This window comes from Theropithecus gelada, chromosome 1, assembly GCF_003255815.1.
Source record: "Theropithecus gelada isolate Dixy chromosome 1, Tgel_1.0, whole genome shotgun sequence".
In the NCBI taxonomy this organism is placed as follows: Eukaryota; Metazoa; Chordata; class Mammalia; order Primates; family Cercopithecidae; genus Theropithecus; species Theropithecus gelada.
Genome location: NC_037668.1, coordinates 162,784,284 through 162,811,016, shown reverse-complemented (window position 1 = coordinate 162,811,016; position 26,733 = coordinate 162,784,284). Strand labels below are relative to the sequence as shown.

The 26,733-nt window shown below is 42.3% G+C and overlaps 1 protein-coding gene across 3 annotated transcripts in view; it reads right to left on the bottom strand.

The window, feature by feature from the left end:
- Positions 1-11,679, bottom strand: part of KLHL12 (kelch like family member 12) — a 38,964-nt gene extending 27,285 nt beyond the window's left edge. For 2 of the 3 annotated variants that reach the window (XM_025405479.1, XM_025405474.1), the window contains exons 1-4: positions 10,459-10,636; positions 8,347-8,586; positions 3,342-3,495; positions 1,457-1,674 (exon numbers count right to left, since the gene is read on the bottom strand). In XM_025405479.1, coding sequence (XP_025261264.1) covers positions 1,457-1,674; positions 3,342-3,495; positions 8,347-8,541 — 567 coding nt within the window. In that variant the 5' untranslated portion in view covers positions 8,542-8,586; positions 10,459-10,636. Of the gene's footprint in view, positions 1-1,456; positions 1,675-3,341; positions 3,496-8,346; positions 8,587-10,458; positions 10,637-11,521 lie in introns of those variants that run through there. The other variant, XM_025405466.1, reaches the window with a different exon arrangement.
- Positions 11,680-26,733: the final 15,054 nt, after the last annotated feature.

Here is a 26,733-nt window from a genome sequence, read left to right as displayed (position 1 = left end):
AGTATTGCTTGAGCCCAGCAGTTCAAGACCAGCCTGGGCAACATAGTGAGACCCCATCTCAACAAAAATTTTTAAAAATTAGCCGGTGTGGTGATGTGCAGTTGCAACTACACAGGAAGATGAGGTGGGAGAGTTGCTTGAGCTCAGACATCCAGGCTGCAGTGAGCCATAATTGCACCACTGTACTCCAGCCTGGGTGACAGAGTGAGACTGTCTCAAAAGAAAAAAAAAAAAAAATTAAAGAATTGGGCCACTGGAGATCAATACTACGGGCTTCAAAGACATCTAATAACTATATTGGACTTCTCACTCCAATTCTTAGCCTCACTACAGACCTATATGGAATAAAAACTCTGCTACTGGTACTCTGATTTAGAATTAGGATTGACTTTTCTTCTGTGTAGGTTAAGTCACTGAATGCCTGCCTGGCACAGGTAGTATCCCCTGGTAGGTGAAGTATTATTCCTTTTTCTTCGCCTGCAAGAGACAGGGTCTCCCTCTGTTGCCTAGGCTAGAGTGCAGCGGTGTGATCATGGCTCACTGCAGCCTCAACCTCCTGGGCTCAAGAGATCCTCCCACTTCAGCCTCCCAAGTAGCTGGGACCACAGGTGCTCACCACCATGCCAGGCTAATTTTATTGTTTTGTAGAGACAAGGTTTTGTCATGTTGCCCAGGCTAGTATCAAACTCCTGGGCTCAAGAAGTTCTCCTGCCTCAGCCTCCCAAAGTGCTGGGATTACAGGTACAGGTCACTGTGCCTGGCCTACTATTCCTTTAACATCCAGTTTGCGTGTCCCTTCCTTCCATCCCCTACGCCCTCACAAGACAGTTATGATTTGGCTCCCGCTTCTGTAGATCCTCACTTCCAAACTTTTGTCTCTTCATTTTTGATCCACTCCTGAGCAAAGGTTTATTCTTCTTTCTTCTACGTAATGTCCTTACTTTGTATAGGCTCATTATTCTTATTATCCTCTTTATTTTTTATATACATACATACATACATATATATATATATATATATAGTCTATATCTCTGTCTCTACTAGCAGGTTGTGAATTTTTTGAAAGCAAGAACTATATTTACCCATTTGGGGATCTGTAGCACCTGGCACAGTAATTGCTACATAGTAGATATTCTCAGTAAATGTTTGTGAAATGAGTGAATGGGTAACAGAGAAGTGGTCTACAGATATCTACTTTACTTCCAATTTCTGCTTATTCTATACTCTGTTTAATAGTGATTCTTACCCACTCGGATCATATATCTAATTAAAGAAAGTGGCAAACTCCCACTCCATAAAAATGCAAATAAATTTGGTACAGGAGGGGTTAATGAAATCTTTGAGCCAAAATACACACTTGATTATGAAGCCCTAATGGTAAATAACTGCATCCTACTTTGCAAGTTTTGTAATTGCCCAATCTTGAAGAAACCATAATATCAAGACAAATCTGTACCTGAATTTCATCGCACTTGATTAGTTTTTCCACCTCTCCTTGACTCAGAAGAATGAACTCTTCATGCTGTACCACTTCAGGAAAATGTTTCTGGCTAAAAACCTCAGCTGCTTGCATCAGGTCAACACAATTGTGGGTTTCTGCAAAATCCCTAATGCCCAGGCAATTAGAAGGGTCCAACTGACTTTCTAAGAACTCACAGCAGGCTTGTTTCACACCTAGGACGGACACAGGAAGCAAACACTTTAGAACAGTTGGACGGGTGTGATCTAGTCTATATTCTTGTATCTCAACATCTTCTCTACATGTTATCAGATGAACCCTTGTTTCAACACCTAAGAAACAGATGAGAAATTCTTTGCTTAAGGAACTTAAACCCTATTTCTGGCTTATGTACTGCGCCACTTTCAGCAAGACCTTTACACCTGTCTCTGTTTAATCTTTAAAGTGAATATTGCAAGATGAATCACATCCAGGGACCTGGCAAAATTCAACAAAAATGCCTATAAAACTCTTGGGAATCAAACTATAAAACTAATTACTAATTCAGCATAATGTACCCATTTTTCTACTCTACATGAAAACTTACTAAAAGACTAGAGTGAAAGAAAAGCAGAAGATAATAACAAATCTCATATTCATCTAATTGAAAAGTTCAGGGTATTTTATGACTATGCACTAATGCAAAAGCTTCACACTGTTTAAACCATGTATTAAAAACTAAAAATGTATCAATTATGTATATATAAAAACCAAAAACATAACTGAATTTTAAAAAGAAAAAACTGAGGACCAGGAATGGTGGCTCATGCCTATAATCCCAGCACTCTGGGAAGCAAGGTGGGAGGATCACTAGAGTCCACGAACTTGAGACCAGCCTGAGCAACACAGAGAGAACCCGTCTCCACAAAAAAAATTTTTTTTTTTTTTTGAGACGGAGTCTCGCTCTGTCGCCCAGAATGGAGTGCAGTGGCCGGATCTCAGCTCACTGCAAGCTCCACCTCCCGGGTTTACGCCATTCTCCTGCCTCAGCCTTCCGAGTAGCTGGGACTACAGGCGCCCGCCACCTCGCCCGGCTAGTTTTTTGTGTTTTTTAGTAGAGATGGGGTTTCACTGTGTTAGCCAGGATGGTCTCCATCTCCTGACCTCGTGATTCGCCCGTCTCGGCCTCCCAAAGTGCTGGGATTACAGGTTTGAGCCACCGCACCCGGCCAAAAAATTTTTTTTTAAATTTGCTGGGTGTGGTGGCATGTGCCTGTGGTCCCAGTTCCTCAGGACGCTGAGGTGGGAGAATTGCTTGAGCCCAAGAATTCAAGGATACAGTGAGCTGTGATTGCACCACTGTGCTCTAATCTGGGTGACAGAGTGAGACTCTTGTCTCAAAAACAAAACAAAAAGTCTAAAAAACCTGGGAACTGTAAGGGAAAACAAACCACCTGTAATCCTGTGAAAACATAACTTTAATATTTTGTGCATCAATTTAAATTTCATTTATCTTAATGAAATACTACCACTTAATGGCCAGATAAAGAGTATCCATGTAGATTATATACAGTATCAGTTTTTATTATAGTTCCTTATAGATGTGTTATATACATGTATGTAAGAAAACACATAATTTCTCCTTCCTACATTTTTTTTTTTAAAAAACAGAAAAGGTGCAAATGCTCTCTTTTATAGTGCCAAATACTCATATCTGGAGAAGTTCCTTTATAGTGCTATTGACATCTGATCTCTTATTGCTCAATGAGACAAAAGCCATGGCTAGTAAACATAAGCATCCATAGTTTGTCTCCAAACTGTTCATGATTAAGTTTACACTATTAATTTTGAATCTTTCCAGGGCTATTTCAACATAAATAATAGCAAGTTTTAATGTCTGTACCTTTCAACTGAAGCAGACAGGCTGCAGGAAGCAGTTCTTGTACATTCTCCACTGTCACATGTACTGTTTCTGTGTACACAAAGTCCAATAAAATTTCCATGGTAGAGGCAGTCAAACCTTGGATGTCAACATAAGGTTTCCCCTTCTCTGAAAGCTGAAAATTTGAAAGGTGAAAAAGAATGATGGTTATAATTCCACAAGATAAAGGCAGAATCTCATACCTAAGAGCTTAGAGATGTTAGTAATATTAATTGAACATATATCTTTAAAAATTATAGGCCAGGCATGGTGGCTCACGCCTGTAATCCCAGCACTTTGAGAGGCCAAGGCAGGTAGATCACCTGAGGTCAGGAATTCAAGTTCAGCCTGCCCAACATGGTGAAACCCCATCTCCACTAGAAATACAAAACTTAGTCGGGCATGGTGGCACATGCCTGTAGTCCCAGCTACTCAGGAGGCTGAGGCAGGAGAACTGCTTCAACCCAGGAGGCAAAGGTTGCAGTGAGCCAAGATCATGCCACTGCATTCCAGCCTGGGCACCAGAGTGAGACTCTTTCAAAAAAATAAAAAAGTAAGAAAATAAAAAAATAGGCCGGGCGCGGTGGCTCAAGCCTGTAATCCCAGCACTTTGGGAGGCCGAGACGGGCGGATCACGAGGTCAGGAGATCGAAACCATCCTGGCTAACACGGTGAAACCCCGTCTCTACTAAAAAATACAAAAAACTAGCCGGGTGCGGTGGCGGGCGCCTGTAGTCCCAGCTACTCGGGAGGCTGAGGCAGGAGAATGGCGTGAACCCGGGAGGCGGAGCTTGCAGTGAGCCGAGATCCGGCCATTGCACTCCAGCCTGGGCGCAGAGTGAGACTCCGTCTCAAAAAAAAAAAAAAAAAAAAAAAAAAAGAAAATAAAAAAACAAAAGTATGCTCTATTTTGTTGGATTTTAATAAAGCAAATATGGCACAATATCTGTAGTTTTCCAAATGAAGTGGGTAGTTATCTATACCCCAGGAGTAAGTAATAGGTGACACCTTCCTGGAATAGCAATTTTGCCAGTGAATAACTTTAAAAATCAATTTCTTATTAAAATACAGATGTGTTACAGAATAGAACGCAAAAGTTCCCATGAACATAACACTGTCCATGAATTTTTAAGATAAGACACAAAATTTCAAAGAAATTTCATGTTTGTAGAGGACCTTGTGGGTTATAACTTCAGTCTCTCCAGGATTACCTAGTTCCTATCATCTGTCCTTAGATTACATTTTTTCTTCCTTGAGATAGGGTCTCACTCTGTTCCCCAGGCTGAAGTGCAGTGGTGCGATCTCAGCTCCCTGCAACCTCTTCCTCCCAGGTTCAAGTGATTCTCATGCCTCAGCCTTCCAAGTAGCTGGGATTACAGGAGTGCACCACCACATCCAGTTAATTTTTTTTTTTTTTTGAGACACAGTCTTGCTCTGTTGCCCAGGCTGGAAAGAAGTGGCACAATCTCGGCTCACTTCAAGCTCCACCTCCCAGGTTCAAGCGATTCTTCTGCCTCAGCCTCCTGAGTAGCTGGGACTACAGGAACGTGCCACCACGCCCGGCTAATTTTTGTATTTTTAGTAGAGATGGGGCTTCACCATGTTGGCCAGGCTGGTCTCCAACTCCTGACCTCAAGTGATCTGCCCACCTCAGCCTCTCAAAATGCTGGGATTACAGGTGTGAGCCGCCATGCCTGGCCCTTAGACTACATTTGGTAATGATGAAAAATAACATGCAGATCATCCTAAGGGACTTTCTTATGTAACACCATCCGAATACAAATAAACTATTTGTTACTTTTTCAAAATATTGGGTTAGACTAACTTAATTACTACCAGAATATTTAGTCTGAATTGTTAGTAGTATATCTTCTTGAAGCCGTGAGTACTGATGAGGCCAGATAATCATAGAAAACTGTTTAGCTAAGGGAAGAAATCTTCAACTTTACAGGAAACTATCTGAAAATACCTTATGAAAATTTTACTAGATCTTAATCTTAGTTTAGAAATTCATTTTACTCACAAAAGTCTGGTGCATCTCCATTATTAACTAAATGGCTTTATTATTTTTGATTTCTCCATCAGCCAGAGAATAACCAAAAAGCACTCTCTACCAAAGCCAAGAACAAAATCAGTCCCTAACAGTAAAAAAGTCACTAGCACATCATTTTGAAAAAACATATTAGGGTTTATTTACATTTAATACAGTACTAATATTCATAAACAATTACTGTCCCAACACATTAAATGCATTCAATAATTATGATACTGAAATATGTAAGTACATGTATTCCAGAAATTTCTCATTCAATAAACTATATTTCCATCAAATAGTTTAAATATGGAGACAATTTCACTATGTAAGAACTCAGAGCAATTATACATTTTACATTTATATTTTGCTTTAGAATTTTTCAGCATGCTTCTCATTTACTACTATTTCATCTGATTCTCACAGCAACCTGGTAAGGTAGTTAGGTCTGATATTATTACTATTTAAGGGATAAAGGGTCTAAGGATCAAAAAAAGATGCAAGACTTAACCAGTCATTTAGCTAGTAAGAGACAGATATCATTCCTATCAAAGTATTTCAGAAAAAAAAGAGAGAGCGAGAGAGACATAAAACCCAGGTCCTCTTGCCTCAATCTTGTGATCTTTCAATCAGATGACATTTGAGGAGCATTTCATGGCTGAAGAGAACAAGGAAACCATCTAGTTCAACTGCTTTATTTTACAGATCAACCCAGTGAAGTGAGATGGTTCCCAGGGTTTATACAGAATTGCTGAAAGAACTAAGCCTAGAATCCAGGTCTCTGGACTCTCTCCTTTAAACAATTACTCTTAAAAATAAAGACAAAACCATCTAGCATTTTCTTGCCTGATGTCAGTTTTTAAAGAAAGAAATTATCACTGAAGAGAAAAAAAGAATTAATTTCCAAATAATGAAAGAGTAAAGACAGACTATTTTCAAGCTGACAAAAAACAGGATGCACAATATATAATTAGCAATCAGCAGTTCTAGTGCACTTCATGCTCAGCAGCTGCTGGGTGACACTCTTTTTACCCAGTTAAATTCCAAATGCTTCTGATGATCTTGGGTATATCTCATGGCGAACAGTATAGGACAGGGATCTGCCTTGTGATATCACACAAGTTCATTTAAAAATTAGCCTGGATTAGCTGGAATGACCTGTCAGGTTCCTGTTTTCCCTACTAGCCATGTGACTGAGCATTGGCTCATAGTATTTTTAACTATACCGGTTTTAAAATTAGATTGTAGGATACTTCGGAGGCTAAGGCAGCACAAGAGTTAAAAACTGTTCGGGCTTTAGAGTCGGAAAATATAAAATTAAATCCCACCTCTAGCACTTACAAGCCATGGCACTTTGGGCAAGTGATTTAATATCTGAAACCGCGTTCCTTCATTTGTAAAATGAGATGGTAATACCTACCCCTAGGGTGAGTCAGATATGCACAACAATCACTAGCACAGTACCTGACCCATAAAAGGTAGTTATCACCATTATACCATTCTGATCCAGCAGCAATATCTTCACTAAGATGATAGAACTAAAAAAAAAATACTTGTGCTTAAAAAGACTTTTAAAAAAGTGTTTTCATAATGAAATATTTCAGGCATACATGTAAGTGTAAATTATATAATAAACAGTGGTGTACCCACAACTGAGCTTTGAAAAAATAAATCAAGATAATTTATTTAAATGTGCTCTTAAAATCAGACTTGGGATCTTGAAAAACAAAGACTTGCAATGTTCTTTTCTGTTCAGCTTTCTAAGAGTATTCAACACAATATATTCAACAGCCTTACACCACATTTCAGGTATTTTGTCAGGCAATTACTAAGCAGTTTTTCTTAATACTTTGTGAGCACTACCTGTATTCTCTCAAGCCAACCTTTTCCTAATTCCCTTTGTTAAGTGCTTATAAGTTAACATCTTTTTTCAGGTTATACACTCTATGCCTGCACAGCTATTCATTAAAAACTCTTCTTCCTTTCATTTGAAGTTATCCTAACATCTACACTGATTTTCTTCACATATTGTTAGGAGGAGTGGGGTGAGGTCTGAATCCTACTCTTCTCTCCTTCCTTCCTCCTCATCCCTCTGGTACTCACTTAAAAATTTTTAGACTGGCCGGGCGCGGTGGCTCAAACCTGTAATCCCAGCACTTTGGGAGGCCGAGGCGGGTGGATCACGAGGTCAGGAGATCGAGACCATCCTGGCTAACATGGTGAAACCCCGTCTCTACTAAAAAATACAAAAAAAAAACTAGCCGGGCGTGGTGGCGGGCGCCTGTAGTCCCAGCTACTCGGAGGCTGAGGCAGGAGAATGGCGTAAAACCCGGGAGGCGGAGCTTGCAGTGAGCTGAGATCCGGCCACTGCACTCCAGCCTGGGTGACACAGCGAGACTCCGTCTCAAAAAAAAAAAAAAAATTTTTAGACTTTAGAAGGAGAAAAGGCCGGGTGCAGCGGCTCACACCTGTAATGCCAGATGTGGCCACTCTAAGAGGCCAAGGTGGGAGGATTGCTTGAGCCCAGGAGTTCAAGACCAGCCTGGGCAACACAGTGAGACCCTGTCTCTACAAATAAATACATAAATAAATAAAATTAAAAACAAAAAAAGGAGAAAAATTGGAAAACAAATTTAAGAAATAGTAAAATCCAATAGCTGACATTTGTGTGTTTTACTGCATATTAAACTACTCTAAGCATTTTGTACGTTATTTCATAAAATAATCTTCACAATAACCTTAATAACCAGTTATTACATATTACTATTATTCCTAATTTAAAGATGAGGAAACTAAGGCATAGTCATCTAAGTGGCAGATCTTATCCAGAATCTGCCAAAACATCACACTGTAAAAATTCACAATTATATCAAAGTTCTACTATTTTATTCAGTGAAATAAGACAACTAGAGTACCACGGGAGTTTCATTTGTGTGGGGCTAACTTATCACTTACCTCACTAGTGAACATGGCACAGAAGTAATCACTACAGGCAGCCAGCACAATCCGATGGGCAGGGAAGTCCTTCTGTTCTACTCTCAATGTCACATCACAGAGGGTATTGCTCTTCCTGAGGGAGTTCATTGAATTGAGGATGGATTTAGCATGAGTATTTGTCATTATGTCTTTGGGGGCCATAATGCCTCCCATAAAGCAGTGCGGAGAAAAAACAAAATGGGTCCTTGGATTCTGAAGCTACAAGAGAAAAAAAACAATGAGCATATTCAAAGAACTAGGGAAACTGAACATATTTAATTAGTTTTACAAATTAAGAACCTAAGAGGCTTCCCTCAGACCCAAACATACACAAGTTGAGGGCACTCCTATGCCTGGCATCACCACCACTATCTAGTACATGTAAAAGTTCTCTCTTCTTTCTCTGAATTCCTCTATCACGGAGTGTCCCTACCACTTGACATTTATTATGATCAATGCTGAAACGTAAGTAGAGATAAACAATATATGTCCTGTAAATCTTCACAAGGTTCTTGTCTCAAATGACAAATTGAAATTATACAATTTCTTAAAGGTGTTATATCATTACTATTTAATATCCTTAAGTAGATAAGTATTTAGAGGCTGAGGATCCTGCTTTATATGTATGCTTTCTATCCTAGAAGTTGCACAATGAATGTTTACAATTTAATGTAAGAAAAAGTGTGTATTCAACTTCAACTTAGAGCAAGAAAGGCCAGTCAGTAAAAATAAACTTTTTTCTAAAGAAGTAGCCAAATAATTATGTCTGATGACTTGCAACTGTATCTGGATTTCTTCTTAAAACGAAACTTCAGGCCAGGCCCAGTAGCTCACGCCTGTAATCCCAGCACTTTAGGAGGCTGAAATGGGTGGATCAGTTGAGGTTAGGAGTTTGACACCAGCCTGGCCAACATGGTGAAACCTAGTCTCCACCAAAAATACAAAAAACAGCCAGGTGTGGTGACGCGCGCCTGTAATCCTAGCTACCAAGGAGGCTGAGGCACGAGAATCGCTTGAACGCAGGAGGTGGAGGTTGAATTGAGATGAGATCACACCACCGCACTCCAGCCTGGCAATAGGGCGAGACTCTGTCTCAAAAAAAAAAAAAAAAAAAAGAAACAAACTTCAATTGACCTATTACCCTAACTGAATAGTGGAAACCACGCAAGTTATCGATGGACTTACACTTGCTTAAGATATTGAAGCTCCTCAACAAGAGGGTATTCCTACTCTGTATCTGTAAATGTCCATTACTGTTAACGAATCAATATTGGAATCCAAAACTTTCTGAAATGATCCGGCAGGGCGGGGGTGGGGGGACGGCAGGAAATCAAACTGTGGTCTCCAGAAGTTCGCAACTCACAAGTAATTTTTCAACAGGAAAAATGAGATCCTAAATTCTCATCTACTTCTGTTTATAGTTGGCATTTTACTCTATAAGCACTATAGATAATCCCTCCAACAACTCTGCATGACCCATTTTACAGAAAAGAGGGTGATTCATCAAAGCATGTTTTTCAAAAAGACTTAAGTCAACTTAGTTTCAACTCTAGGTGTGTAAAAAGTCTGGAACAAATGTCCATTTACAGTGAAGATAGCCTGGGGGGTGTTTTATCGTTTCCGTGCCAAAATGACAGTAACCCTAGTGCAGAGTGGCCTTCCTTCTAGGGGATTCCGGCCTCAACACTCCAAGTCTCAGCATATCCTTCACCCTCACCCTTCTGAAGTGACCTATTTTCTAGAACTTCCGTTAACATCTGAATAGAGGGATTCCACTTCGGGAGATTCGGGGCAGGAATGGGGTAGTAAATTCCGGAAAGACTACATTCTAGAGAAGGAAACGAACTCCTTCCTTCTGATACCACCAGGCATATGACCGGCGCCTCCAGATGGAGGTATCGCAGGGGGGCAATTCAGGGGAGAATTGAGAGGGCGACTGAGGCCAGATGCCCCGCCCCCCCGCCAGCCTTCCTCCTCGCTCGGGCAAGTCTCCCATTCCCCCTTACAGGAAGACCAAGGATGGGGGGTAGGGCCATAACCCGGAGTTGACGGACGGGAAGGGCTGACTGCCATCACTTCCGCGCAACTCACCTCCGCTCCCGAGCCCACACAGCAGCGCCGGGCCCGTCCCCAGCCTGTGGGGATGGAGTGGGGCGCGGGGCCAGCAGGCGGCTCAGGAAGAGCCGAAGAGCCGCCGCCGCCGCCCCCACCCGGAGGCTCTGGAGCCGTCCAGGTCTGGTCCCTGCGGCCGCGCGACGTGATGACGCAATGCAGCTGGAGCACCGCCCTCCTCCCGCTCGAGTTTGCGTCACGTGAAGAGGTGGTGTCACGTGACCTGCCTGTACCCTGGTGCCTGGCCTCTGCACGTTGCTAGGAAGCCGAATTAGAAAAAGGTCTGGTGGGCAAGGGCATGGTGGCTCACGCCTGTAATCCCGGCACTTTGGCAGGCCGAGGCGAGCGAATTACCTGAGCTCCGGAGTTCCAGACTCGCCTGGGGAACACGGGAAAACCCCGTTTCTACAAAAAAAAAAAAAAAAAAATAGCCCGGCGTGGTGGCCCCGACTGTAGTCCCAGCTACTCGGGAGGCTGAGGCAGGAGGATCACTTGAGCTAGGCGCAGAGGCTGCAGTGAGCCAGAGTCGCCACTGCAGAGACCCTGTTGAAGAAAAAAAAAAAAAGTCCGGGCGTGGTGGCTCACGCCTATAATCCCTGCACTTTGGGAGGCCAAGGCGGGTGTATTACTTGAGGTCAGGAATTTGAGACCAGCCTGGCCAACATGGTGAAACCCCATCTGTACTAAAAATACAAAAAACATTAGCCGGGCGTTGTCGCACGCGTCTGTAATCCCAGCTATTCAGGAGGCTAAGGCAGGAGAATCGCTAGAACCCGGGAGGCGGAGGTTGCAGTGAGCCGAGATCGCGCCGCTGCACTCGAGCCTGGGCGACCGACTGAAACGCCGTCTCCAAAAAAAAAAAAAGAAAGAAAAAACAAAAAAGGCCTGATGTTGTGGGGTCCGGCAGGGAGCCTGGGAATGTATCTACGGCTCGGCGACTGTCCTAGCCTGAGTTCCTCCTTACTGCTCACGAGGCAGGGCACACAGAGAGAATTCCAACGCTTAATATGCCAAGCATCTGATTGCAGCAAGTATGTTTTACCTTCCAGGTACTGAGAAACTTTTTGACATCGAGAAAACCCACAGAGGCCTCAAATTTTTTCACGTCCATTGTCCACAATGGCCTTTTCGTGCCGAACAACGCTGCGGCGAGAATCCTCTGAGCCCTGCGACCCACAGACCTCAGTATATACTCTGCATCATAATGGGCCCTGTCATCACCACTGAATTGATTCTAAGGAAATTCTAATTGATTCAGTAAATTCTAATTGATTTTGGTGCACTTATCTTAGTGACTGAAAAGGCAAAGAGGTTAATTAGTTCAGCTTATCTGAATGTCTAGACAAATTGTGTTTGGTAATACTATTTTCCTCTGTGAGCCCTTTGATTTTTTTTTTTTTTTTTTTTTTTTGAGACGGATTCTCGCTCTGTAGCCTAGGCTGGAATGCACTAGCGCGATCTCAGCTCACTGCAACCTCCGCCCCCCGGGTTGAAGCGATTCTTCTGCCTCAGCCTCCCGTAGTAGCTGGGACTACAGGCGCACGCCACCAAGCCAGACTAATTTTTGTATTTTTAGTAGAGACGGTGTTTCGCCATCTTGGCCGGGATGGTCTCGAATTCCTGACCTTGTGATCCGCCCGCCTTGGCCTCCCAAAGTGCTGGGATTACAGACGGAAGCCACACCGCCTGGCCCTTTGATTCTTAAGGATTCTAAAACCATAGCCAAGTGGGTAGCATTCTAAATTTACATTGTGTCCCCATCTTCCATATCATACCTTCCTGATCTAAAACTGTCCCTGACTTACAAATTGTAGAGAAGAGTGCAAGATTGGTATAAAATTTATTGGGGGCATTTTGGAAATATTCGTCGATTTTAATACAATTTTCCTTCACATATACTCGTGCACATGTAAAACAATGTATGTACAAGATTGCTAACTGCAGCATTGTTTGTAGATTAGACTGACAACAACCTTAAATGTCCGTTAGTAGGGGACTGATTCAATAAAGTATAGTACATCCATAAAATCCAATACCATGAAGCTGTGAACAATTTATATACTCTATTATTGGTGCAGAAAGGTGGAAGATATATTCATATTTACATGTGTATGTGTAAACTGTATTTGAAAAGACAAAATAAATTGGTAACATTGGTTTCTTTGGGGAAAAGAACTGTCTGGTTGTGAGACAGGGTGGGAAGGAGATTTTTGCCCTTTATAATTGAGTTTGCCTTTTGAATTTTGCATCATATGAATTAAAAATAATGTTCAGAGCCTGATGCGGTGGTGTGCACCTGTTGTCCTATCTACTTTGGAGACTGAAGCGGGAAGATTGCTTGAGCCCCGAAGTTCATGACCAGCCTGGGCAACATAGCAAGACCACGCCTCAAAATATATTTATATGTTCAATTTTTTTTGAAAAGTAAAAAAGGCTGGGCACAGTGGCTCATGCCTGTAATCCTAACACCTTGGGAGGCCGAGGCAGGAGGATCACCTGATGTCAGGAGTACCAGACCAGCCTGGGCAACATGGCAAAACCACGTCTCTACTAAAAATAAATTAGCCCGTCATGGTGGCGTGAGCCTGAAATCCCAGCTACTCGGTAGGCCGAGGCCAGATAATCGCTTGAACCTGGGGAGCAGAGGTTGCAGTGAGTTGAGGTCACCCCACTGCACTCCAGCCTGGGCAACAGGGCAAGACTCCATCTCAAATAAAGTAATTAATTAAATAAAATAAAAAGTAAAAATACTTCCTTGTTTTCAGGATGTGAAATAGTACTTTAATGATATTGCCTAATTCCTGGTGGCTAAATTAAGGATTTTTCCAAATATGAAAAGGCACTTAATAAAAGAAGCTTTGTTGGGCCGGGCGCGGTGGCTCAAGCCTGTAATCCCAGCACTTTGGGAGGCCGAGACGGGCGGATCATGAGGTCAGGAGATCGAGACCATCCTGGCTAATACGGTGAAACCCCGTCTCTACTAAAAAATACAAAAAACTAGCCGGGCGAAGTGGCGGGTGCCTGTAGTCCCAGCTACTCGGGAGGCTGAGGCAGGAGAATGGCATGAACCCGAGAGGAGGAGCTTGCAGTGAGCTGAGATCCGGCCACTGCACTCCAGCCTGGGTGACAGAGCAAGACTCCGTCTCAAAAAAAAAAAAAAAAAAAAAAAAAAGAAGCTTTGTTTAGAGTATGCCCACTCCTTTTATTCACAAAATAAAAGATGAAGAAGCTGTTAGCAAGAATATCACACCAAAGGAACTAGTTCAGACTTCTGACTTTTTTCTTCTTTTTTTTTCTCTTTTTAATATTTGTGTGTACACAGTAGGTGTATATATTTAGGGGGTACAAGAGGGATTTTGATACAGGCATGTAATGTGTATGAATCACATCATAGAAAGTTGGGTATCCATCCCCTCAAGCATTTATCCTTGTGTTACAAATAATCCAAGTATACCTTTAGTCATTTTAAAATGTACAATTCAATTATTATTGACTGTACTCACCCTGTTCTATCAAATACTAGGTCTTATTCATTCTTGCTACTTTTTTGGTACCCATTACCCTCCCCACCTTCCTCCAGTCCCCACTGTCCTTCCCAGCCTCTGGTAATCATCCTTCTACTTTCTGTCTCCATGAGTTCGAATGGTTTGATTTTTAGATCCCACAAATAAATGAGAACATGCTATGTTTGTCTTTCTGTGCCTGGTTTATTTCACTTAACATAATGACCTTCAGTTTGATCCATGTTGTTGTAAATGACAGAATCTCATTATTTTTAATGACTGAATAGTACTCCATCATGAATAAATACCACATTTTCTTTATCCATTCATCTAACCTAAGTTGATGGACACTTAGGTTGCTTCCAAATCTTAGTGAACATACTGCAACAAACATGGAAGTGCAGATATCTTTACAACACACTGACTTACTGTATTTCTTTTTTTTTGAGACAGAATCTCACTCTGTTGCCCAGGCTGGCGTGTGGTGGTACTCTCTCAGCTCACTGCAACCTCCGCCTCCCAGGTTCAAGCAATTTTTCTGCCTCAGCCTCTCAAGTAGCTGGGACTACAGGTGCCCACCACCACGCCTGCTAATTTTTGTATTTTTAGTAGAGACAAGGTTTCACATATTGGCCAGGCTGGTCTTGAACTCCTGACCTCGTGATCCACCCACCTCAGTCTCCCAAAGTGCTGGGATTACAGGCATGAGCAACCACACACAGCTGATTTACTTTCTTTTGGGTATATACACAGTAGTGGGATTGCTGGATTGTATGGTAGTTCTAGGTTTAATTTTTTGAGGAGCCTCCAAACTGTTCTCCATAGTGGTTGCACTAATTTACATTTCCACCAATAGTGTACAAGGGTTCCCTTTTCTCATATTGTTGTCTGCATTTGTTATTGCCTGACTTCTGGATAAAAGCCATTTTAACTGGGATGAGATGATACCTCATGTAATTTTGGTTTGCATTTCTCTGATTAATGATGTTGAGCACCTCTTCACATGCCTGTTTGCCATTTTTATGTCTTTTTTTGAGAAATGTCTAAATATTTTGCCCACTTCTATTTTTTAAATATTTATTTATTTATTTTGAGACAGGGTGTTATTCTGTCACCCAGACTGGAGTGCAGTGGTATGATCTCAGTTCACTGCAACTGCTGCTCCCCTGTGTCCGGCTCTAGTGATCCTCCCACCTCAGCCTCCTGAGTAGCTAGTATTACAGGTGCATGCCACCACGCTCTGTTAATTTAAAACAATTTTTTTTATGAGAAGAGGTCTCACTATATTGCCCAGGCTGATCTGGAACTCTGGACTCAAGTGATGCACCTACCTCAGCCTCCCAAAGTTGGGATTACAGGTGTGAGCCACTACACCTGGCCTTAACCAGATATAATCAGATTATTAGATTTTTTTCTATAGAGTTGTTTGAGCCCCTTATATATTCTGTTGATTCATCCCTTGTCAGATGAGTAATTTGCAAATATTTTCTCCCATTCTGTGGATTGTCTCTTCACTTTGTTGATTGTTTCCTTTGCTGTGCAGAATCTTTTTAACTTGATGGGAGCCCATTTACCCATTTTTGCTTTGGTTTCTTGTGCTCGTGCAGTATTATGCAAGAAATTTTTTCCAACCCCACTGGAAACAAGAATTAAAAAAAAATAAAATAAAGAAATTTTTGCCCAGACCAATGTCATGGAGATTATCCCCAAAGTTTTCTTATCATGGTTTCATAGTTTGAGGTCTTAGATTTAAGTCTTTAATCCATGTTGATTTGATTTTTGTATACGGTGACAGATACAGAGCCTAATTTCGTTCTTCTGCATGTGGATATCCAGTTTCCCCAATACCATTTATTGAAGACACTCTTTTCCCCAGTGTATGTTCTTTGGGAGCTTTGTCGAAAATGAGTTCACCATAGGTATGCGGATTTGTTTCTGGATTCTCTGTTGTGTTCCATTGTTTTCTCTGTGTGTTTTTATGACAGTACTATGCTGTTTTGGTTACTATAGCTGTGTAGTATAATTTGAAGTCAGGTAATGTGATTCCTCCCATTTTATTATTTTTGCTCAGGATAGATTTGTCTACTCTAGGTCTTTTGTGCTTTCATATACATTTTAGGATTGTTTTTTATGTTTCTGTGAAGAATGTTATTGGTATTTTAGAGATTGCATTGAATCCGTAGATTGCTTTGGGTAATATGGACATTTTAATAATATCGATTCTCCCAATCCATTAACATGGAATATCTTTTTATTTTTTGACATTTTTCTTCTATTTCTTTCATCAGTGTTTTATAGTTTTCATTGTAGATTTTTTTTTTTTTTTCCTGAGATGGAGTCTCACTCTGTTGCCCAGACTGGAGTGCAGTGATGTGATCTTGTACTGCAAATTTCGCCTCCCAGGTTCATGCCATTCTCCTGCCTCAGCCTCCCAAGTAGCTGGGACTACAGATGCCCGCCACCATGCCCGGCTAATATTTTGTATTTTTAGTAGAGATGGGGTTTCACCGTGTTAGGCAGGATTATCTCAATCTCCTGACCTCATGATTTACCTGCCTCAGCCTCCCAAAGTGCTGGGATTACAGGCGTGAGCCACCACACCTGGCCGAGATTTTTTATTTCTTTGGTTAATTCCTCAGTATTTTTAATTTGTGGTTATTGTAAATGGGATTACTTTTTTTAAATTTCTTTTTCAGATTGTTCGCTGTTGGCATATAGAAATGCTACTGATTTTTCTATGTTGATTTTGTATCCTGCAACTTTACTGAATTTATCAGTTCTAATAGTTTTTTGGTGGAATCTTTAGGTTTTTCCAAATGTAAGATCATGTCATCTGCACACAAGGATAATTTGACTTTTTCCTTTCCAATTTGGATGGCTTTATTTCTTTCTCTTGTCTGCTTGCTCTAACTAGGACTTCCAGTACTATGTTGAATAACAGTGGTGAAAGTGGGCATCTTTTCAGGTTCCAGATCTAAGAGGAAAGGCTCTCAGTTCAATACAAGCTGTAGGTCTGTCATATATGGCTTTTATTATGTTGAAGTATGTTCCTTCTATCCTTAGTCTTTTGAGAATTTTTTCTTTTTTTTTTTTTTGAGCTGGAGTCTCGCTCTGTCGCCCAGGCTGGAGTGCAGTGGCTGGAGTGCAATGGAACGATCTCGGCTCACTGCAAGCTCTGCCTCCCGGGTTCACGCCATTCTCCTGCCTCAGCCTCCCGAGTAGCTGGGAGTACAGGCGCCTGCCACCTCGCCCAGCTAGTTTTTTGTATTTTTAGTAGAGACAGGGTTTCACCGTGTTAGCCAGGATGGTCTCGATCTCCTGACCTCGTGATCCGCCCGTCTCGGCCTCCCAAAGTGCTGGGATTACAGGCTTGAGCCACCGCGCCCGGCCGAGAATTTTTTTCATGAAGGGATGTTGAACTTTATCAAATGCTTTTTCAGCATTAATTGGAAGGATCATATGATTTCATTCATTTAACATGATGTATCACATTGACTGATTTGCATATGTTGAATCATCCTTGCGATCCCTTGGAAAACCCCAGTTGGTCATGATGAATGATCTTTTAAATGTATAGTTGAATTTGGTTTGAAAGTATTTTGTTGAGAATGTTTGCATCAATATTCATCAGATATGTTGGACTGTAGTTTTTTTTTGTTTTTTTGTTTTTTGATGTGTCTTTGTCTGGTTTTGGTATCAGGGTAACACTGGCCTTGTAGAATGAATTTGGAAGTATTCCCTCCTCCTCTATTTTTTGGAACAGTTTGAGTTGGATAGGTATTACTCTCATTACAAATGTTTGGTAGAATTCAGCAGTGAAGCCATCAGGTCCCAGGCTTTTCTTTACTGAGAGACTTTTTATTACAGATTTGATCTTGTTACTTCTTACTTGTCTGTCCAGGTTTTGGATTTCTTCATGGTTCAATCTTGGTAAGTTTTATGTGTCTAGGAATTTATCCATTTCTTCTAGGTTTTCCAACTTATTGGCATATAGTTGCCCATAGTAGCCATTTTTTTTGTTGTTGATCTTTTGTATTGTTTTCTTCACTTCAAATTCACTTATTTCTGCTCTGATCGTTATTATTTCTTTTCTTCTACTAATTTTGGTCTCTGTTTGTTCTTACTTTTCTAATTCTTTAAGATGCATCGTTAGGTTTTTTATTTGAAGTTTTTCTTCTTTTTTGATGTAGGCACTTTTAGCTATAAATTTCCTTCTTAATACTGCTTTCACCATATCCTATAGGTTTTGGCATATTGTCCTTCCATTATCATTTAATAAATTTTTCAATTTCCTTCTTAATTTCTTCATTGACCCACTGGTCATTCAGGAGCATGTTGTTTGATTTCCATGTGTTTATATAGTCTCCCAAACTCCTCTTGTTATTGATTTCTAGTTTTATTCCATTGTGGTCAGAGAAGTTGCTTCATATTATTTAAATTTTTTTGAATCTTTTAAGACTTATTTTGTAATCTAACATATGGTCTGTCCTTGAGAATGATCCATATGCTGAGGATAAGAATGTGTGTTCTGCAGCCACTGGATGAAATGTTCTGTAAATATCTATTAGGTTAATTTATTCTATAGTGCAGATTAAGTTCAATGTTTCTTTGTTGGTATTCTGTCTGGGAGATCTGTCCAGTACTGAAAGCGGAGTGTTGAAGTCTTCAGCTATTATTGTGTTGGGGCCTATCTCTGTCTTTAGCTCTAATAATATTTGCTTTATATACCTGGGTGCTTCAGTGTTAGATGCATATATGTTTACAAGCATTATATCCTCTTGCTGAATTGTCCTGTTTATCATTATTTAATGATCTTCTTTGTCTTTTCTTGTTTTTGTCTTAAAATCTATTTTATGTGATACAAGTATAGCTACTCCTGCTCAAGTTTCTATTGGCATGGAGTATTTTTTATCCCATTATTTTTAGTTTCTGTGTATCTTTATAGGTGAAGTGTGCTTTCCATAGGCAACAGATCATTGGGTCTTGTTTTTTCATCCATTCAGCCACTCTATCTTTGATTGAAGAGTTTATCCATTTACATTTAATGTTGTTATTGATAGGTAGAGACTTGCTTCTGCTGTTTTATTATTTGTTTTCTGGTCTTCTCTTCCTTCTTTCCTTCCTTCCTGTCTTTCTTTCAGTGAAGGTGATTTTCTCTGGTTGTATGCTTTAATGTCTTGCTTTTTATCTTTTGTGTATTCATTGTATGTTTTCAATTTGAGGTTACCACAAAGCTTGCAAATACCATATTCTAACCCATTATTTTAAACTGATGATGACTTAACGCTTATTGCATAAACATGCAAAAACTAGTAAAAACTCTACACTTTTTCATCCCACACTCTCTTTAACTTTCTGTTGTTTTCTTTTTTTTTTTTTTTTTTTTTTGAGACGGAGTCTCGCTCTGTCGCCCAGGCTGGAGTGCAGTGGCCGGATCTCAGCTCACTGCAAGCTCCGCCTCCCAGGTTCCCACCATTTTCCTGCCTCAGCCTCCCGAGTAGCTGGGACTACAGGCGCCCACAACCGGGCCCGGCTAATTTTTTGTATTTTTAGTAGAGACAAGGTTTCACCATGGTCTCAATCTCCTGACCTTGTGATCCGCCCGCCTTGGCCTCCCAAAGTGCTGGGATTACAGGCGTGAGCCACCGCACCCGGCCAACTTTCTGTTGTTTTCTTTTATGTCTTATTGTACTATCCATGTCTTGAAAGTTGTTGTAATTATTATTTTGGATTGGTTCATCATTTAGCCTTTCTACTTAAGAGTAGTTTACGCACCACAATTACAGTGTTATACTGTTTTTCTGTGTTCTGTTACCGGTGAGTTTTTTACCCGCAGATGATTTCTTCTTGCTCATTCACATCCTTTTCTTTCAGATTGAAGAATTCCCTTTAGCCATTTCTTGTAGGATGGTCTGGTGTTGATGAAATCCCTCAATTTTTGTTTGTCTGGGGAGGCCTTTATTTTTCCTTCATGCTTGAAGGATATTTTTGCCAGGTATGCTATTCTAGAGTAATTTTTTTCCTTCAGCACTTTAAATATGTCATGCCATGCTCTCCTGGAGTGTAAAGTTTCCACTGAAAAGTCTGCTGCCAGATGTATTGGAGCCCCACTGTATGTTGTTTCTTTTCTCTTGCTGCTTTTAGGATTCTTTATCCTTGACCTTTGGGAGTTTGAGAATTAAATGTCTTGAGTTAGTCTTTGGGTTAAATCTGCTTGGTGTTCTATAACCTTCTTGTACTTTTTTTTTTTTTTTGAGACGGAGTCTCGCTCTGTCACCCAGGCTGGAGTGCAGTGGCCAGATCTCAGCTCACTGCAAGCTCCGCCTCCTGGATTCATGCCATTCTCCTGCCTCAGCTTCCCGAGTAGCTGGGACTACAGGTGCCCGCCACCTCGCCCGGCTAGTTTTTTGTATTTTTTAGTAGAGACGGGGTTTCACCGTGTTAGCCAGGATGGTCTCGATCTCCTGACCTCGTGATCCGCCTGTCTCGGCCTCCCAAAGTGCTGGGATTACAGGCTTGAGCCACCACGCCCGGCCACCTTCTTGTACTTGAATGCTGGTATCATTCTCTAGGTTTGAGAAGTTCTCTGATATTATCCCTTTGAATAAACTTTCTGACCCTATCTTTTTCTCTACCTCCTCTTTAATGCCAATAACTCTTAGAATTGCCCTTTTGAGGCTATTTTCTAGATCTTGTAGGCATGCTTCATTTTTTTTTTCTTTTTGTTCCTCTGTGTATTTTCTTTCTTTTTTCTTTTTCTTTTTTTTTCTTTTCTTTCTTTGAGACAGATTCTCACTCTGTTACCAGGCTGGAGTACAATGGCATGATCTTGGCTCACAGTAACCTCTGTCTCCCAGGTTCAAGTGATTCTCCTGCCTCAGCCTCCCGAGTAGCTGGGACTACAGGCATGCACCACCACGCCCAGCTAATTTTTGTATTTGTAGTACAGACAGGGTTTCACCATGTTGGCCAGGAGGGTCTCAGTCTCCTGACCTCATGATCCACCTGCCATGGCCTCCCAAAGTGCTGGAATTACAGGCATGAGCCACTGCACCCGGCCTGACTGTGTATTTTCTTTTTTTTTTTTTTTTTTTTTTTTTTTTTTTTTGAGACGGAGTCTCGCTGTGTCGCCCAGGCTGGAGTGCAGTGGCGCGATCTCGGCTCACTGCAAGCTCCGCCTCCCGGGTTCACGCCATTCTCCCGCCTCAGCCTCCGAGTAGCTGGGACTACAGGCGCCCGCCACCACGCCCGGCTAGTTTTTTGTATTTTTAGTAGAGACGGGGTTTCACCATGTTAGCCAGGATGGTCTCGATCTCCTGACCTCGTGATCCACCCGCCTCGGCCTCCCAAAGTGCTGGGATTACAGGCTTGAGCCACCGCGCCCGGCAGTATTTTCAAACAGCCTGTCTTCAAGCTCACTAATTCTTTCTTCTGCTTGATCAGTTCTGCTATTAAGAGACACTGATATATTCTTCAGCATGTCAATTGCACTTTTCAACTCTAGAATATCTGGTTGGTTCTTTTTTTTTTTTTTTTAATTTATTTATTATTATTATACTTTAAGTTGTAGGGTACATGTGCATAACGTGCAGGTTTGTTACATATGTATACTTGTGCCATGTTGGTCTGCTGCACCCATCAACTCGTCATTTACATCAGGTATAACTCCCAATGCAATCCCTCCCCCCTCCCCCCTCCCCATGATAGGCCCCGGTGTGTGATGTTCCCCTTCCTGAGTCCAAGTGATCTCATTGTTCAGTTCCCACCTATGAGTGAGAACATGCGGTGTTTGGTTTTCTGTTCTTGTGATAGTTTGCTAAGAATGATGGTTTCCTTTTAATACTTTCAGTCTCTTCGTTAAATTTATCTGATAGAATTCTGAATTCCTTCTCTGTGTTATCTTGAATTTCTTAGCATTTCCTCAAAACAGCTATTTTGAACTCTCTGTCTGAAAGGTCATGTATCTCTTTTTCTCCAGAATTTGTCCGTGGTGCCTTACTTAGTTCATTTGGTGAGGTTATGTTTTCCTGGATGGTGCTGATGCTTGTCAATGTTTCTCAGTGTTTGGGCATTAACAAGTTAGTTAGTTATTATAATCTTCACTGTCTGGGCTTGTTTGTCCCTGTCCTTCTTGGGGAGGCTTTCCAAGTATTTTAAGGGACTTGGACCCCAAGCCCAGTAATTCTGTGTTTTTTGCAGACTCATAGAGGTACTGCCTTGGTGGTCTTGCATAAGATCCAGAAAAATTCTCTGGATTATCAGGCAGAGGCTCTTGTTCTTTTCCCTTACTTTCTCCCAAATAAACAGAGTATCTCTCTGTGTGCTGAACCACCTGGAACTGGGGGTGTGGTGATGCAAGGACCCTGTGGCCATCACTGCTGGGACTGTGCTTGGTCAGACCTGAAGCCAGTCCAGCATTAAGTCTTTTCCAAAGCCCTTCCCTTCAGGGCAGTGAGCTTCCCCAGGCACCAGGTGTGTCCAGAGATGCTGTCTGGGAGCCAGGGACTGGAGTTCAAAACCTCAACAGTTTACTTGATGTTTATTCTACTGCAGCTAGGTTGGCACTCAACCTCAATACCAAGTCCTTCTCACTCTTCCCTCCCCTTTACACAGGCATAGGAGCTTCTCCCTGTGGCCACCACAACCACCATTCCATGGGTTCTTCCAGGTCACCACCCATGTTCACTTAAAGCCCAAGGACTCTTCCATCTGCTTGTGGTAAATGCTGCCAGGCCTGGCACTCACCCTTCAGGGCAATGTGCTCCATTCTGGCCCAGGGCAGGTCCAGAAATATTGTTCAAGAGCCTAGGCCTGGACTTGGGGACCCCAAAAGGCTGCTTGTTGCTCTGCCCCACTGTGCCTGAGCTAGTATCTAAGGTGTATGATAAAGTCCTTTTACTTTTCCCTCTGCTGTTTCTCAAGCAGAAGGAGTCTTTCACTGTAGCCATCACAGCTTGGGATGTGCTGGGTCACACCTGAAGCCAGCACATCTCAGAGCCCAAGGCCCACAGTGTACTCCCTGGATATCACTGCTGGTTATTCAAAGCCCAAGGGCTCTTTAGTCAGCAGGTAATCAATCTTGCCAGGACTGGGTCCTTTCTTTCAAGGAAGTGGGTTTCCTTTTGACCCAGAGTCTGGCTAGAAATGTCACGCAGAAGCTAGGGTCTTGAATGGAGGCCTCACGGCTCTGCCTGGTGCCCTAACCTACTGTGCTCAGCTGGTATCTAAGATGCAAGGCAAAGTCCTCTTTACTCTTTGCTCTTCTCTCCTTAAGCAGAAAGGAGTCCCTTTTATTGCTGGAAGCTGCAATGAAGCAAGGGAGGGATGGGGCAAGCAATCCCTTAGCGGCTATAGATAGTGTCTCCTTAGGTCACGTGCCACACTAGTCCACTGGCTCTAAGCTCAGTCCAGCACTAAGGACTGCCTAGGGATTACAGTCCTCATGTCCTAGACTGCCTTTCAAGTTTACCTAGAACTACAGAACACTTCAGCTCATGGTGGTGAGGCTTGCAGAGAAACTCAAGTTCTAACTGCTGGGATGGGTGATTCTCTTCTGGTTTAGGCTAGTCCAAATGCTCCCTCTGTACATGGGCACTGGCTGAGCCCTGCATGATTTTATTCCCCACTGTGACAGGGCAGCACTAAGTTCAATGTACAGTCTCCTGGTTGCTGTGTTCTCCCTCCCCCAAGTGCAGATTCTGTCTCCATGTCGCATGGCTACTGCTGGGGGATGGAGGATGGCGTTGGCAATTCAAGATTGTCTGTCTTGCCTTCCTCAATGCCTCTTACAGCAATATGTAGTTAAAACCAGGTACAGCAATTGCTCACCTGATTTTCTGTTCTTGTGAGTGCTTTTCTGTGTATAGATATTGGTTAAAATTTGGTGTTCTGGCCGGGCACAGTGGCTCACGACTGTAAGCCCAGCACTTTGGGAGACTGAGGCGGGTGGATCACGAGATCAGGAGTTGAAGACCAGCCTGGCCAAATGGTAAAACCCCGTCTCTAAGAAAAATACAAAAAAATAAAATTAGCCGGGCATGGTGGCAGGCGCCCATAATCCCAGCTGCTTGGGAGGCTGAGGCAGGAGAATCGCTTGAACTCGGAGGGCAGAGGTTGCAGTGAGCCGAGATTATGCCACTGCACTCCAGCCTGGGCGACAGAGTGAGACTCTGTCTCAAAAAAAAAAAAAAAAAAAAAAAAAATTTGGTGTTCTGCGTGTTCTATTCCACCATCTTGCTCCACCTCCTTCTCCTGACTCTTATTTCCTTCAGGGTTACAGTCCTGGCATATATTTGGGTCTTTCTCTCATAGGACACTATCCTTCCCATACAAGAATATTCCCAGTCATTTGGATATCCGACCCAATACTCCACATCCCAGAATTCTGAGTTTCTTAGGTCTATTCTGGAGGGGTGGGTCTGGATAAGGTGTCAGTCAGGTTCTATACATCATCTTGCCTTTATGGTTTGGACATTTGGTGTGATTCTGAGAGTTCATAGCTACTGAAGTGAGGGAAAATGGAATTTTCCTTGGAACTCTAGATCAAGTACATAGAGTGTAGATGGAATCTGCAAACCCACCAGGCAAAGTACATTGCATTTTTGTACTGCCAGAGTATGGCAGACATGAGGATGCACCTCTCAGTTACTCACTGGGTGTAATCCAAGCAGTGCCTCTGTTGCTGCTTAGGACTTCATTCCCTGAATTTGCACTCAGGCCAAGGTTATGCCCCCCAAAGGCTGCTGCCTACCCGTGACTAGGGAGAGCCGAGATATGCAGACAAATCCATTTCAGGGGAGATCGGACTCCTTTGTCAGTGAAGGGACTTGTGAACAGATCAAGGACCTCCCCGAAACAACTTTGCTGAACCTTCCTTAGATTGCAAGGCAGCTTAGAACGCTGTTCCCTATTCTCTTTTCCTCAAGGTCTAGTGGCTGTCCCAGTCTTCTCTGGGCCCCTTCCTATTTTCCTTTACATATAAACATTTCCCCTAATAAAATATATGCACATTTAATTTCTTTTTTTTTTTTTTTTTTTTTGAGACAGAGTCTTGCTCTGTCGCCCAGGCTGGGGTGCAGTGGCCGGATCTCAGCTCACTGCAAGCTCCGCCTCCCGGGTTTAGACCATTCTCCTGCCTCAGCCTCCTGAGTAGCTGGGACTACAGGCGCCCGCCACCTCGCCCGGCTAGTTTTTTGTATTTTTTAGTAGAGACGGGGTTTCACCGTGTTAGCCAGGATGGTCTCGATCTCCTGACCTCGTGATCCGCCCGTCTCGGCCTCCCAAAGTGCTGGGATTACAGGCTTGAGCCACCGCGCCCGGCCATGCACATTTAATTTCATCTTAGCAAGCACTTTCCTGAGAACCAGACTAACATGCAGGACATGTGAGAATTTCTTTGGGTCCTATTCATTTGCAATAATCCAAATTTACTAATGTTCCCAAAGTTATATTTTTTAAAAATTAAAAATGGATGGTGTATTAGTCTGTTCTCTGGCTGCTAACAAAGATATTCCCCAGACTGGATAATTTATAAAGGAAAAAAAATTTTTTTTTGAGATGGAATCTTGCTGTGTTGCCCAGGCTGGACTGCAGTGGTGCAATCTCAGCTCGCTGCAACCTCCACCTCCCAGGTTCAAGCAAGTCTCCTGCCTCATCCTCCCACGTAGCTGGGATTACAGGCATGAGCCACCATGCCTGGCTGGTTTTTGTTTGTTTGTTTGTTTGAGACGGAGTCTCACTCTGTTACCCAGGTTGGAGTGCAGTGGTGTAATCTTGGCTCACTGCAACCTCTGCCTCCCAGGTTCAAGTGATTCTTGTGACTCAGCCTCCTAAGTAGCTGGGATTACAGGTGTCTGCCACCACACTCAGCTAATTTTTTTGTATTTTTAGTAGAGATGGGGTTTCACCATGTTGGCCAGGCTGTTCTTGAACTCCTGACCTCAAGTGATCCACCCACCTCGGCCTCCCAAAGTGCTGGGATTACAAGCGTGAGCCACTGAGCCTGGTCAGCCTGGCTGATTTTTGTATTTTTAGTAGAGACAGGGTTTCAGCATGTTGGCCAGGCTGGTACTGAACTCCTGACCTCAAGTGATCCACCCGCCTCGGCATCCCAACGTGCTGGGATTGTAGGCGTGAGCCACCGTGCCCAGCCAGGAAAGAGTTTTAATTGGCTCACATTTCAGCATTCATAGGGAAGCCTAGGGAAACTTACAATCGTGGTGGAAGGGGAAGCAAACACATCCTTCTTCACATGGCGATGGCAAGAAGTGCCAAGTAAGAGGGGGAAAACCCCTTATAAAACCATCAGATCTCGTGGGAATTCACTCACTCTCATGAGAACAGCATGAGGGTAACCACCCCTATGATTAAATTACCTCCCACTAGATCCATCCCACGACACATGGGGACTATGGGAACTACAATTCAAAACGAGATTTGGGTGAGGACACAGCCAAACCATATTAGTCAATAGAAAACACACACACACACACACACACCCCTCAAATTTAAAAAAAAAAACGAAAAATTTTTAAAAAAGAAAATGGATGGCTTATAGAGATAAGTTAGGCTCTCCCCTATTTTTTGATTTAGTGATAGGAAAAGGGATAAAATCAGATTCTTAGCTTTTATTCTTCACCTTTCTTTAATTCAAGTTCATCAGTGTTTTTGTTATTTGTTCTGTAATGCCTAGCACATAACAGGTCCTCAAGTATTTAGAAAGTAAGTGAATGAACCAGAAGTATGCAATTAG